The sequence below is a fragment of the Symphalangus syndactylus genome, chromosome 17 (assembly GCF_028878055.3).
Source record: "Symphalangus syndactylus isolate Jambi chromosome 17, NHGRI_mSymSyn1-v2.1_pri, whole genome shotgun sequence".
Lineage (NCBI taxonomy): Eukaryota > Metazoa > Chordata > Mammalia > Primates > Hylobatidae > Symphalangus > Symphalangus syndactylus.
This window is the reverse complement of record NC_072439.2, coordinates 11,472,330-11,486,848: the sequence shown is the minus strand read 5'-3', so window position 1 is coordinate 11,486,848 and position 14,519 is coordinate 11,472,330. Positions and strand designations below refer to the sequence as shown.

The 14,519-nt window shown below is 57.6% G+C and overlaps 1 protein-coding gene across 6 annotated transcripts in view; it reads left to right on the top strand.

Annotated features, from left to right (window-relative positions):
* Positions 1 to 11,964, top strand: part of ATP8B3 (ATPase phospholipid transporting 8B3) — a 34,663-nt gene extending 22,699 nt beyond the window's left edge. For 5 of the 6 annotated variants that reach the window (XM_063620613.1, XM_055247247.2, XM_055247245.2 and 2 more), the window contains 11 exons: positions 1,095 to 1,259; positions 1,369 to 1,480; positions 2,384 to 2,459; positions 3,444 to 3,543; positions 3,706 to 4,072; positions 4,360 to 4,583; positions 6,293 to 6,376; positions 8,066 to 8,305; positions 8,476 to 8,614; positions 8,845 to 8,972; positions 10,522 to 11,964. In XM_063620613.1, the coding sequence (XP_063476683.1) occupies positions 1,095 to 1,259; positions 1,369 to 1,480; positions 2,384 to 2,459; positions 3,444 to 3,543; positions 3,706 to 4,072; positions 4,360 to 4,583; positions 6,293 to 6,376; positions 8,066 to 8,305; positions 8,476 to 8,614; positions 8,845 to 8,972; positions 10,522 to 11,499 (2,613 nt within the window). In that variant the 3' untranslated portion in view covers positions 11,500 to 11,964. The remainder of the gene's footprint in view (positions 1 to 1,094; positions 1,260 to 1,368; positions 1,481 to 2,383; positions 2,460 to 3,443; positions 3,544 to 3,705; positions 4,073 to 4,359; positions 4,584 to 6,292; positions 6,377 to 8,065; positions 8,306 to 8,475; positions 8,615 to 8,844; positions 8,973 to 10,521) is intronic. The other variant, XM_055247244.2, reaches the window with a different exon arrangement.
* The last annotated feature ends 2,555 nt before the right edge of the window (positions 11,965 to 14,519 follow it).

Genomic DNA, 14,519 nt, shown 5'->3' with positions numbered 1-14,519 from the left:
CAGCTATTTGGAAGGTAGAGACAGGAGAATCGCTTGAGCCCAGGAGTTTGAGGCTGCAGTGAGCTATGATCGAGCCACTGCACTCCAGCCTGGGTGACAAAGTGAGACCCTATCCCCCACCCCCGAAAAAAAAAAAAAAAGAATTGGCTGTGCAAAGCATAGGGAAGGTGTTCCTGGCAGGGAAACAGTCTTCCGAGAAGGTCTGGAGGCAAAAGAGAGCTGAGAGTCTGGGGGTGGGAGCGGGTGTCTGAGACAGAGCAGGTGGGGAGCAGGGGCGGCTCAGTTTTCTTTTTTTTTTTTTTTGAAACGGAATCTTGCTCTGATACTCAGGCTGGAGTGCAAGGGGGTGATCTCAGCTCACTGCAACGTCGGCCTCCCAGGTTCAAGGGATCCTCCCACCTCAGCCTCCTGAGTAGCTGGGATTCCAGGCGTGTGCCACCACACCTGGCTAATTTTTTATGTGTTTTGAGTGGAGACGCAGTTTCACCATGTTGGTCAAGCTGGTCTCAAACTCCTGGCCTCAAGTGATCCGCCTGTCTTGGCCTCCCAAAGTGTTGGGATTACAGGCATGAGCCACCGCACCCAGCCCTCTTCCCCACTTTCTTTCTGTTGTTTTTTCTTTCTTTCTTTCTTTCTTTTTTTTTTTTTTTGAGATGGAGTCTCACTTTGTCGCCCAGGCTGGAGTGCAGTGGTATGATCTCGGCTCACTGCAACGTCCACCTCCTGGGTTCAATCAATTCTCCTGCCTCAGCCTCTCAAGTAGCTGGGACTACAGGCGCCCACCACCAAGCCTGGCTAATCTTTGTGTTTTTAGTAGAGACAGGGTTTCAACATGTTGGCCAACCTGGTCTCGAACTCCTGGCCTCAAATGATCCGCCTGCCTCAGCTTCCCAACTTGCTGGGATTACAGGCATGAGCCACTGCACCCAGCCGCAGACCAGTTTTCTGAACCCCTTCTGGCTGTTGTTGGCAGGGGAGGCAACAGGCTTTTGGTTGGGGGGCCCAGGCTCCAGAGCCCGGCAGGGGGTTGGGGAGGGCTGAGCCTCGGATGTCGGCTTCAGGATGGTGACAGCTTCCATCTGCCCGGCCCCCAGGCCTTTGCCCAGGAGACCCTGCGGACACTGTGCCTGGCCTACAGGGAGGTGGCTGAGGACATTTACGAGGATTGGCAGCAGCGCCACCAGGAGGCCAGCCTCCTGCTGCAGAACCGGGCGCAGGCCCTGCAACAGGTGTACAACAAGATGGAGCAGAACCTCAAGGTGGGTGGGCAGCGGGGGCACCCAAGGGGGCCCTGGGACTCTCCTGCCCCTGCCAGGGAGCTGGGCGGCTGCTCAGCATCTTCCCCGCCCTGCCCCCCTCCCCCACCAGCTGCTGGGAGCCACAGCCATTGAGGACAGACTCCAGGACGGCGTCCCTGAAACCATCAAATGTCTCAAGAAGAGCAACATCAAAATATGGGTGCTCACCGGGGACAAGCAGGGTGAGTACCGGGCGGCTCTGGGTGGCTGAGCCCCTGCAGCATGGGGAAGTTTGAAGTTTGAAGACTCATGCCTGTCATCCCAGCACTTTGGGAGGCCGAGGCAGGTGGATCACTTGAGGTCAGAAGTTCGAGACCAGCAGGGCCAACATGGTCTAACCCCGTCTCTACTAAAAATACAAAAATGGGCCTGACCGGGTGTGGTGGTGCGCATCTGTAATCCCAGCTACTCAGGAGGCTGAGGCAGGAGAATCGCATGAACCTGGGAGGCGGAGGTTGCAGTGAGCCAAGATCGCGCCATTGCACTCCAGCCTAGGAGCCAGAGTGAGACTCTGTCTTAAAAAAAAAAAAAAAAAAAAAAGCTGCAACTCTCTGAGGGGCGCACTGGCGCATGCCTGTGGTCTCAGCTACTCCAGAGACTGAGGCAGGAGGCTCTCTTATGCCCAGGAGGTTGAGGCTGCAGTGAGCCGTGATCGTGCCACTGCCATCCAGCCTGGGTGACAGAGTGAGCCCTTGTCAAAAAAAAAAAAAAAGTGATTTTCAGGGTGCCCTCTGTTGGCCAGGAGCCAGCCCAGGGAAACATATTCAATCATTTCCCTTCTGATTTAAAAAGATATTAAGACATTTTGTGGGTTCCTGAAGGCACCATGGATCCTAGGCACATGTGCCTGATGATCCTGGCCTCAGACACATCTCTGGGCAGCCAGAGCTGCAGCCAAAATCTCAGGGCTGGCTCTCATTGGCGAGCCTGGGTTACAAGCCCTTCTCTGAACCAATCACCATGACCAGGGGGTGGAGCATGTGGCTGTCATTGGTCGGGCGATGTTCACTGGGCACAGTGGGCGTGGCCCCCAGGCAGCCAGTGCAGGGCGGGTCGCAGAGGTGCTGAGCAGGTCTGGTTTGCAGAGACGGCTGTGAACGTCGGCTTCGCCTGCGAGCTGCTGTCAGAGAATATGCTCATTCTGGAGGAGAAGGAGATTAGGTAAGAAGTGGGGAGTTGGGGGGGGTGAGCAAGGGGAGTGGGGGGGGCAATGGAGGGAGGGGGCAGAGGCAGAGGAGGGGGATGAGCAGAGGAGGGAGGGGGAGGGGAGAGGGAGGGAAGGTGAGGGAGAGGGGGAGGGGCAGGGGTGGGGAAGTGGGCAGTGGAGGGGGAGGGTAGGGGAGAGGGAAGGGAGGGGAGGGGGAGGTGCAGGGGTGAGAGAGTGGGCAGTGGAGGGGAAGGATGAGGGGCAGTGGGGAGGAGGGGAGGGGCAGTGGAGGGACGGGGAGGGGAGAGGGAGGGGAGGGAAAGCAGAGGGGAGGAGGGAAGGGGAGGGGGGAGGGAAGGGGAAGGGGGAGCAGCGGGGGGGAGTGGGCAGTGGAGGGGGAGGGGAGAAGGAAGGGAGGGGGAAAGGCATGGGTGGGGGAGGGGGCAGTGGAGGCAGAGAGGAGGCAGAGGGGAGGAGATTGGGAAGGGGGAGGGGCAGGGGTGGGGGAGTGGGCAGTGGAGGGGAAGGATGAGGGGCAGTGGAGGGGAAGGGGGGGCAGTGGAGGGAGGAGGAGGGGAGAGGGAGGGGAGGAGGAAAGGGGAGGGGAGGAGGGATGGGGAGAGGGGAGGGGGAGGGTCAGGGGTGGGGGAGTGGGCAGTGGAGCCACAGGGAAAGAGAAAGGGAGGGGAGGGGGAAGGGCAGCGGTGGGGGAGTGGGCAGTGGAGGAGGAGGATGAGGGGTAGTGGAGGGGGAGGGGAGGGGCAGTGGAGGGAGGTGGGAGGGGAGAGGGAGTGGAGGGGAAGGGAGGAGGGAAGGGGAGGGGAGGAGGGAAGGGGAGGGGAGGAGGGAAGGGGAGGGGAGGAAGAGGGAAAGGGGGAGGAGGAGGGGCAGGGGTGGGGGAGTGGGCAGTGGAAGGGGTGGGAGGGGCAGTGGAGCCCCCGGGAAAGTGGGGAGAAGCCCGCCCCCTCCCCTGCCTCGCTGATCCCTGCGCCCCGCAGCCGCATCCTGGAGACCTACAGGGAAAACAGTAACAACCTTCTAACCAAGAAGTCCCTGTCGCAGGTCAAGCTGGCATTGGTCATTAACGGAGATTTCCTGGTCAGTGTCACTCAGAGTGGACGGCGGGGTCCCGGCGCCAGGGAGGGGCCTGGAGAGGCGGCGGGCTCGGGGTGGGGGCTGCTGGTGAGGCCGAGGGCCGGGCAGGGTCCAGTCTGGACTGGAGGCCACGGCGCCTGGCACAGCCCCCTCCCCGCCGGGCAGGACAAGCTGCTGGTGTCCCTGCGGAAGGAGCCGCGCGCCCTGGTGCAGAACGTGAACATGGACGAGGCGTGGCAGGAGCCCGGCCAGTCCAGGAGGGATTTCCTCTACGCCAGGCGCCTGTCCCTGCTGCGCCGGAGGTTTGGGCTCCCGCTGGCCGCGCCGCTGGCCCAGGACTCCGGAGCCCGCCGTAGCTCCGAGGTGCTGCAGGAGCGCGCCTTCGTGGACCTGGCGTCCAAGTGCCAGGCGGTCATCTGCTGCCGCGTGACACCCAAGCAGAAGGCCCTGATCGTGGCCCTGGTCAAGAAGTACCACCAGGTGGTGACCCTAGCCATCGGGGACGGCGCCAACGACATCAACATGATCAAGAGTGGGTGGCAGCGGCGGGGCTGGGGGTGCCTAGGACGAGTGGGGGGCGGCTGATGGAGGCGGTGGTGGTACTGGAGAGACCTGGGACAGGTGGGGGGTGGCTGATGCGGGCGGCGGTGGGACTGGAGAGACCTGGGACAGGTGGGGGGTGGCTGATGCGGGCGGCGGTGGGACTGGGGGGACTTGAAGCAGGTTGGGGGGGCTGATAAGGGGCAGAACGGTGGGGGGGCCTGGGGCGGGTGGGACGGGGGGCGTGCGGGGGGCTGACCAGCTGCTTGTGCCCCGCAGCCGCGGACGTGGGCGTGGGGCTGGCGGGCCAGGAGGGCATGCAGGCAGTTCAGAACAGCGACTTCGTGCTGGGCCAGTTCTGCTTCCTGCAGCGCCTCCTGCTGGTGCATGGCCGCTGGTCCTACGTACGGATCTGCAAGTTCCTGCGCTACTCCTTCTACAAGACCATGGCCAGCATGATGGTGCAGGTCTGGTTCGCGTGCTACAACGGCTTCACCGGCCAGGTGCATCCCCCACCCTGGCTGCCCCATGACCAGGGCCTCTGGGGATACCGTGCCCCTCCCATAGCTGCCAGGAGCAGCAATGGACACACTGAGAACCCCGGGATCCTCGGTGGACAGCGCTTGCCTGAGGCCACATGGCAAGGCTGCGTTAGTACAGGCCTAGAGTCCAGGTGAAGGGAGGTAATGGTCCCTGTCTAGCTCTGTACCCAACACCTTCCAGGACATTTGTTTTGTTTTGTTTTGTTTTGAGACAGAGTCTCGCTCTGTCACCCAGGTTGGAGTGCAATGGCACGATCTTGGCTCACTACAGCCTCCGCCTCCCAGGTTCAAGTGATTCTCCTGCCTCCACCTCCCTAGTGGCTGGGATTACAGGTGTGCACCATCACGCCTGGCTAATTTTTGTATTTTTAGTAGAGATGGGGTTTCACCATGTTGGCCAGGCTGGTCTCGAACTCCTGACCTCAGGTGACCTGCCCACTTCGGCCTCCCAAAGTGCTGGGATTACAGCGTGAGCCACCGTGTCCGGCACACTCAGAGCTTTCAAGCAAGGGCAGGCACTGCACATGGGCCTCCTCTTCTGGGAGAGTTGAGCGAACAAGACCTTGAACCCCAGAGAAGATCCGATTGTGGGAGCTGGGGCTCTGCTCAAGACTCTGAGCGGTATCCCGACAAGGACTAGAAGAGCCCCAGGGCACTGCTATTCCCTGTGTGTAGGGAAACTGCTGGGAATCAGGTGCCTTGGAGAAGGAATGAGCTCCCATCACTAATACCTGGGCATTTGAGAGGGATTTTACAGAAACCCCTTAGTTATATATTGGTTTCTGTTTTTATTATTATTATTATTATTATTATCATTATCATTATTATCATTTGAGACAGAGTCTCGCCCTGTTGCCCAGGCTGTAGTGCAATGGCACGATCTTGGCTCACTGCAACCTCTGCCTCCCAGGTTCAAGTGATCCTCCTGCCTCAGCCCCTCTAGTGGCTGAGATTACAGGCACCCGCCACCACGCCTGGCTAATTCTTGTATTTTTAGTAGAGACAGGGTTTTGCCATGTTGGCCAGTCTGGTCTCGAACTCCTGACCTCGTGATCTGCCTGCCTCAGCCTCCCAAAGTGCTGGGATTACAGGCATGAGCAATTGCACTCAGCCTTTTTTTTTTTTTTTTTAGACAGAGTTTCACTGTTGTTGCCCAGGCTGGAGTGCAATGGTGTGATCTCGGCTCACTGCAACCTCCGTCTCCTGGGTTCAAGCGATTCTTCTGTCTCAGCCTCCCAAGTAGCTGGGATTACAGGCGCCCACCACCACGCCCAGCTAACTTTTATATTTTTAGTAGAGACGGGGTTTCACTGTGTTGGCCAGGCTGGTCTCGAACTCCTGGCCTCAAGTGATCTGCCCGCCGCGGCATTCCAAAGTGCTGAGATTACAGATGTGAGCCACCGTGCCCAGCCTGTATCCTTTTTTGATGCCATCCAATTAAAACAAAAACTCAGAGGTGCCATTATGAGGGAATTTGATCATGGTTTTCTCCCTCTCTTTATCTTGCCGCCTTTATCAGGCCGCACTTCACCCCACCCCAGTCCCAGCCCCAACCTTGAGTGTAACTCAACTTTCTACCTCACCCAGAACCCTCCCTGGGTGCCTGCTTGGCAGGCTCCTTGGGCGCCTGGAGGCTGACTTGTTCTCCGTGCCCTTCTCCCCCGGCTCAGCCCCTGTACGAAGGATGGTTCCTGGCTCTTTTCAACCTCCTGTACAGCACCCTGCCAGTTCTCTACATTGGGCTCTTTGAGCAGGTGAGCAGGGCAAGGCTGGGTCCTCCTTCCAGGTCTCTGCTCAGCCTCGCCTCCTCTCCTCCGCTCCTTGGGGCAGGGAGGGGGAGCCTGGGAGACCTTCAGGCCATGGGGTGGGGCTCAGGGGGTGCAGTCCAGTACCTCTCCCTGCCCACTGCCATTGACCTTCTCCCACCGGAGCCTACACCCATCCTGGGGTCATCCAGATCCTCCTGTGTGTGGGAGCCCCCACCCCGTGCTGGAGCCCCCGTGCGTCTGTCTACCCATCCGTGCAATGGGGAGAGGGGATCAGAGCAGATGATTCTGCTAGGTTTGTCATCCCCCAGCTCCAAGAGGCCCTGGCTACATGATCCGGGGTTGGGAGGGTGGGTCACGTGGAACGTTCCAGGTGATGGAAGTGTCCCACAGCTATGCAATCCAGCACAGAAGCCAGCAGCCGCACGTGCCCAGGGAGGAACGCTTGTGTTGCGGCTTGTGTGACCCAGGGACCGGATTTTACATCTCATTTCATGTTTGCTAGAATCTTTTTTTTTTTTTTGAGACAGGGTCTCGCTCTGTCGCCCGGGCTGGAGTGCAGTGGCACGATCTCAGCTCACTGCAACCTCTGCCTCTGGGGTTCAAGCGATTCTTCTGCCTCAGCCTCCTGAGTAGCTGGGATTACAGGCGTGCACCACCGTGCCCGGCTAATTTTTTTATTTTTAGTAGAGACAGGATTTCACCATGTTGGCCAGGCTGGTCTTGAACTCCTGACCTCAGGTGATCCTCCCACCTCATTTCCCCAAGTGCTGGGATTACAGGCGTGAGCCACCGCGCCCGGCCTTGCTGGCATCTTTAACCGTGGTGGAATACAAATCACGTAAACTGCCCTGTCTCAGCCAGACTCATGCGCACAGCTCAGCAGCACCTAGTGCATTCATGTGGCCAAGGGACCAACCTCCAGAGCTCTTTCCATTTCATTTTATTTTATTCCGTAGACAAGGTCCCATTCTCTCACCCAGGCTGGAGTGCAGTGGTGCGGTCACAGCTCACTGCAGCCTCCACTCCTGGGCTCAAATGATCCTCCTGCCTCAGCCTCCCAAGTAGATGGGATTACGGGTGCCACCACCACACCAGGCTACTTTAAAAGGTTTTTTTTAGAGATGGGGGGGTCTCACTGTGTTGTCCAGGCTGGTCTCAAACTCCTGGCCTTAAGCGATCCTCCCACCTTGACCTCCTAAACTGCTGAGATGACAGGCATGTGCCACCGTGCCTGGCCTTACTTTAATTCACTTAAAGAGCCACACACAGCCGGGCGCGGTGGCTCACGCTTGTAATCCCAGCACTTTGGGAGGCCGAGGCGGGCGGATCACGAGGTCAGGAGATCGAGACCACGGTGAAACCCCGTCTCTACTAAAAATACAAAAAATTAGCCGGGCGTGGTGGCGGGCGCCTGTAGTCCCAGCTACTCGGAGAGGCTGAGGCAGGAGAATGGCGTGAACCTGGGAGGTGGAGCTTGCAGTGAGCCGAGACTGCGCCACTGCACTCCAGCCTGGGTGACAGAGCGAGACTCCGTCTCAAAAAAAAAAAAAAAAAAAAAAAAAAAGAGCCACACACAGAGAGTGGCCACCCTACTGACCTGCCTGAGGAGGTCCTGATCTCTGGTGGGGGTCCCCTGCCCCCCACCTGATCCCAAGAGCTTCCCCTTGCCCCAAGGACGTGAGCGCAGAGCAGAGCCTGGAGAAGCCGGAGCTGTATGTGGCAGGGCAGAAGGACGAGCTCTTCAACTACTGGGTCTTTGTCCAAGCCATTGCCCATGGCGTGACCACCTCTCTGGTCAACTTCTTCATGACGCTGTGGATCAGCCGCGACACGGCGGGACCCGCCAGCTTCAGCGACCACCAGTCCTTTGCGGTCGTGGTGGCCCTGTCCTGCCTGCTGTCCATCACCATGGAGGTGGGCAAAGTCCTCACCTCCCCGGGGCCTTGGACATGGCCTGTGGAGGCCTCCTCCCCTGGGGACCCCTGCTTTGGGGGCATTGCCAGGTGCCCTTCCTGGACCCCAGGGGCTGGTGTCCTGGTGCACGCCCTGCTGGGCCCCGGATTGACCCCACGCTGCCTGTCCAGGTCATTCTTATCATCAAGTACTGGACCGCCCTGTGCGTGGCGACCATCCTCCTCAGCCTTGGTTTCTACGCTGTCATGACTACCACCACCCAGAGCTTCTGGCTCTTCAGAGTATCCCCCAAGACCTTCCCGTTTCTGTGTGAGCCTCCATGGGGAAGTGGGACGGGTGGTCGTGGTGCAGGGGGGGCCCCAATGGAAGAGGTTGCAGGTTGCTCATGACAGTCGTCCGGCAAAGTGTCCTGGGGAAGGGGCTCCTTTATGAACCAGGCACCAAGGCGCTCCGTAGCCTGGGGGCATCCTCGGAGCAGGGGGCAGGGAAGGCGGCGCAGCCTCCGAGCAGGTTCTGCTGCTACCCTGCCCTGTCCCCAGACGCCGACCTCAGCGTGCTGTCCTCTCCCTCCATCCTGCTGGTGGTCCTGCTGAGCGTGTCCATAAACACCGTCCCTGTCCTGGCCCTCCGAGTCATCTTCCCAGCCTTGAAGGAGCTACGCGCCAAGGTGAGGTGGGCCTGGGCCCGGGGTCCTCACCCGGTACATTCCAGGACCCTGGTTGGGGAGCCATGCAGGGCGTAGGGACTGCAAGGTGTCCCGGCCCCTTTCGGCCCTCCAAGACACTGGGCTGTGGGGAAGGGTGGGTGCGGAGCCCCGGACACACACCCAGTGCCCACGGGGCCCGATTTCCCAAGAAGGGAGACCTCACTCCCCAGACAACGCAGCAGACAGCACCCAAAGGCCGCCCTAGGTTCCAGTGCTGATGCCATCCGGCTCTTAAGGTTTTATTTATTTACTTTTACTTTTTGAGAAGGGTCTTGTGCTGTCACCCAGGCTGGAGTGCAGTGGCACAATCTCGGCTCACTGCAGCCTCGACCTTCCGAGCTCAAAGGATCTTCCCACCTCAGCCTTCCAAGTAGCTGAGACCACGAGCATGCACCACCACGCCCAGCTAATTTTGTAGTTATTTTCTAGAGATGGAGTCTCCTTATGGTGCCCAGGCTGGTTCAAACTCCTGGGCTCACGCAATCCTCCTGCCTTGGCCTCATAACATGTTGGAATTTCAGGCATGAGGCACACTGTGCCTGGCTGACACCATCAGATTCTACCGTGAACGATCTAGGGCTTGGGGGTTGAGATGACGGAAACAACCTTGAAATGGTTTAGGCAAAAGGAGGAAGTTAGAAATGAGAGTCCGTTGACAGATGAGTGGGTCAACACAGCATGCTCCATCTGTGCGATGAAACACGCCTGAGCCGTGAGAAGGAGTGAGGCTCTGACACAGGCCACAGCGTGGATGCACCTTGAGGACATGTGCTGAAGGCCAGGCGCAGCAGCTCACACCTGTAATCCCAGCACTTCGAGAGGCCGAAGCAGGTGGCTTGCTTGAGCCTGGGAGGTTGAGGCTGCAGTGAGCTATGATTTTTGCCACTCTACTCCTATCCGGGCAACAGAGCAAGACCCCACCTCAAAAAAAAGAGAGGGGGACTTACTAGCCCATGTAACCAAAATATGCATGGAAAAGCAGGTTGCAGCTGAGATGGGCCCCAGAATTGACTGGAATGGTGTACCTGCCCTGCCATCTCTGTTCTCCCTGCCCAGCTCCTGCCACCTTTACTGCATAGGCTGGACACCTGGCTGTCCCAGGCTCACCTCTCCTGGATTTGCCACCAAAGGGCAGCCAAGGCACCTGGTGGCTGGTCCAGAGTTGTCTCAGGGAAGGACTCTGATTGGCTGAGCCAGGGTTAAGTCCCAGGGAAGGACTCTGATTGGATGGTCCAGAGTTAAGTCCCAGGGAATAACTCTGATTGGCTGATCCAGGGTTAGTTTCCAGGGCAAGGCCAATTAGTGGGTCTTGAAAACAAAGGACTAGAGTCCTCCTTAGAACTCAACACTGGGAGTTGAGGACTCTGATTGGCTCAACTTGGGTAGGGAAGAACCTAGCCAATCAACAGTGGTCAAGGGCTTTGAATCCTGCCTCTCCTACTTGGGGGACCTGAGAGCCATCAGCCAAGCATAGGAGTCTGATTCCCCTGCTCTCCCCTTTGCTTTTCAGGAGGAGAAGGTGGAGGAGGGCCCCAGTGAGGACATTTTCACCGTGGAGCCCCTGCCTCATGTATACTGGGAGTCTTGTGCCCGGCGTTCCAGCTATGCTTTCTCCCACCATGAGGGATACGCAGACCTCATCACTCAGGGCACAATTCTGCGGAGGGGACCAGGGGTCAGCAGTGACATAGCATCTGAATCCCTAGACTTATCTGATGAAGAGGCATCTTCGAGCCCAAAGGAGTCACACTGGCACCTCAGGAAGAAGTCCTTCCTAGGGAAGAAGAAGTGCCAGCCACAGGGGCTGGTGTCCTCCCAGGAAGTACAGCACCTCCCTACACCTAGCTCATCATTTTCTATGGATAGACAATCCGCTCTTCATTCAGAAAACCAACGTGCCCTCCCCAAATATGTGCTCACCAGCACCAACAGGCTATCTGGATCTTTCCAAGAGCAATTGCCAAGGGTACAGGAGAGGCCACTGTCACCCAAGCAGAGGCCACCTTCTCCTGAGAAGTTGCTGTTGACCAAGGAGAGGTCACAATCTCTTCAGGAGAAACCACCGTTGCACAGAGAAAGCCAGCCGTCATCATCTGAGAGCCAGTCACAGCCTCTGGGGAGCCAGCCATTGCTTTCAGGCCAGCTGACGTTGGAGAGCCAGCCAGACTCCTCAGAGGAGAAGTCAGCATTTTTGAAGCCTTCCACACCGTTCTGGAAGAGCTGGCAAAAGGAGCCCCACACCCCCAAGGAGGGGACGGTGCCACTTCCAGACAAGACCCACAAATCTCAGGTGGAGACTCGGCCACCAAGTCTGGAAGAATCGTCCACGTCCACGAGCGAGCAGCCTATGGAGGTGGAGCCCTGGCCCGCAGAGAAGCAGTCATCATCATCCATGGAGTGGCTGCTGGTGCCCGGGGAGGAGCAGCCATCCTTGCCCCCAGAGGAGCAGTCATTGCCGTCTGCGGAGGGGACCAGGGGTCAGCAGTGACACAGCGTCTGAATCCCTAGACCCATCTGATGAAGAGGCATCTTCGAGCCCAGAGGAGTCACATTGGCACCTCAGGAAGAAGTCCTTCCTGGGGAAGAAGCAGCACCAGCCAGATCTGCTGCAAGTCAACTAGCATGCAGGGGACCTTCCTCTAAAGACAAGGTCTCTCATGCTTTTCTTTTTCTAATAAACCAGGGTCCATCTGACCCCAGCGCTGATTCAGGCTCACTCTTTCCCCACACTTTTTTTGTGATGGAATATTGCTTCCTGGTTTTTAAAATCAAAGCACTGACCTCTCGTGGTCCAGCTGGGTATTTGCAGGGAAAACTTTTCTTCATACTGGGGTAAGATAATGTGGGTAAAGCTTCATTGCTCTCAAAAGTTGCTTATTAAAAGCTGTGGCTCCCCCACTGCCTGACAGCTGGCCCCTCCCAAGAAAGTTTATAAATTCCCGTTCTGGTACCATCTAGCTGCTTCTTCTATCGGGAAGCCCTGGTTTCTCCCATTCAAATACACCTTCATTCACTGGGGCCTCCGTTCACTTTAGACCCCAGAAAGCAATGAGCAGTGATGTCACAGAAGCAGGTCCTGACAAGGTTTGCATCTTGGGGCTTGGTTGACTCAAAGACGCCAAGCTTTTCTTTCAAAGATGCCAAGCTTTTCTTTCTGACTTTTTTTTTTTTTTTTTTTTTGAGACGGAGTCTCACTCTGTCACCCAGGCTGGAGTGCAGTGGTGCCATCTCGGCTCACTGCAAGCTCCATCTCCTGGTCACGGCATTCTCCTGCCTCAGTCTCCCAAGTAGCTGGGACTACAGGCGCCCGCCACCAAGCCTGGCTAATTTTTTGTATTTTTAGTAGAGAGGGGGTTTCACCATGTTGGCCAGGATGGTCTCCGTCTCCTGACCTCATGATCTGCCCGCCTTGGCCTCCCAAAGTGCTGGGATTACAGGTGTGAGCCACCGCACCTGGCCTCTTTCTGATTCTTAACCATTCCCTGTGGGTGGTGGAGTTGTGTGGGTGGTGGAGGCTCAGAGCAGGCCACTGGCCCAGGAAGAAGACGGGACTCAGAGCAGAGAGGGGCGAGCTGGGTGGAAGCAAAGTCCGTCTTCCCTGCACTCCAGTCCTGCCTCCCCGGCCTCGAGGTGGACGAGTTCCGTTCCCGCCCCCTATCTGTGCCCGACCCGTCGGCCAACACACGCGCCCAGGTGAGTGACTAGAAAATAATTTATTGAAGAAAAACAAATCAACAAACCCAGCACAGCAATGGTTAACAATGACGAGATTTTTTTTTTTTTTTTTTTAACTTTCAAGCCTGTCGCCCGAGGGTGAAGGTGGAAAAGGGCTTCTCTCCCCCTGTCCCTGGAGGGGAGGGGACTTTGGAGGGTCCAAGTGGTGTCTGCCCTGAAAGCAGCCCTCAGTTCCAGTCTATTCAAAACACTCAAGGCCACAGGGCCTCCTGGCTCTTCCCTCACCCCCGGCTGAGCTCATTCCACCAAAACCAGCCCCTGCGGGGTCCCATGGCCACTGGGAGGAACCCCAGGAGTCTACTGGCCTGATTTTGCTTAAACCGCTTGGGGCAGAGAATGTGAAATGGCCCAAGCTCCGGCTGGTGCAAGGAGCATCTTGGCCCCGTCATCATTTCAGATTTGAGGTCGGCTGAGCCCTCAGCCCCAGGCCCAGCCCTCCAGACCAGGGCTTTCTGCTTTATGGGGTGAGAAGCACCCCGTTTAGCTACCCCGTCCCCCCAACTGGGGCCTGTCCCCGAAAGCGGCCCCTCTCATCTCTCCCCTGCCGCCCTCTCCTCCAGCCTCTGTTCCCAAGCCGGCACATCTGTGCCCCTTTCCACCTCCAGGGGCTATCTGGGGATGGCTCAGGGACATGGCCTCATGGCACAAGAGGAGTCAGAGGCAGAGGACATTGTCCCAGAGTCCCCTTTGATGATTTTGGGGAGTCCTCTGTTCTCTAGGCTCCCAAAGTGGGCTGGGAGGGAGGGGTCTCTGCAGGCGTACACCCCCTGCCTCCTGGGCTAGACAGAAAGGCGGACTCAGGCCCAGCCCAGGGAGGGAGGCCGAGGCTGTCTGGGTGGAGGTGGGGGGGTGCTGGTGCCTGCTGTTGGGGCCCTCAGGAGGGTCCTTCAGATCTCAGGAAGTTGGGGCGCACCCCTGTCCCCCACCACCCTGGGCGACAAGACAAGAATAGGCTGATTGTCTCTCTCCTCTGAACAAGACACTTGGGAGTTCATGCTAAAGTGAAACCAACCGGGTGATGGGGGGTTGGGGTGGTCTAAGATGTCGATGACACCGGAGCTCCCCCAAGAACCGGGAACTGGGCGGGGGGCGCTCGATGGCTCCCACCTGGCTGGGGCAGGCAGGTGGCATCTCGGGGCTGGGAGGTGGAGGAGACCCGGGTACTGAGGCTCTGCTCCTGCCCCCTCTACCTGGGGCCCCATCTGCCTGTCCTGGCTGTACACAGTTCCTTAGAAAGGAGGAAAGAAACAGTAACGAAAAACCACCGAACAGCACCAATCAGGCACCAGACACACAGATGCGACACGGAACCGGGCCATGCCCCCCGCCCCCCACCCCGACCACTTTATTACAATTAGCTTCAAGAAAGAGTACATTAGTCATGCACCAACTCAAATTCCATTTTGTCTTTTTTTTTTGCATTTTTCTTCCTTTTTTTTTCTTAAATTACATTTGAACACAGAACACAGAGAATAATAAATACTCTTATAAGACATGACTCCAGAAAACAAGAAACAGAACAAGCCAGAGAACAGAAAAGTATACCTCTGCCTCTCTCTCTCCCTTTCTCTCTCCCTCTCTCTCTCTTGCTCTCTCTCTCTCTCTCCCTGTCTTTCCAAAGGACTCGTTTAAATAAGAAATCTGTAAACGCCACTGGTCCTTTCTGCCGCAGTCTCTCTCGCGATCACGCTGCCTCTGACTTTCCCTCTGGTCTCCAGCCCTGACATTCAATGCGTCTCCCACGGAACTCGTCAAAGAAACGACATGCCATCG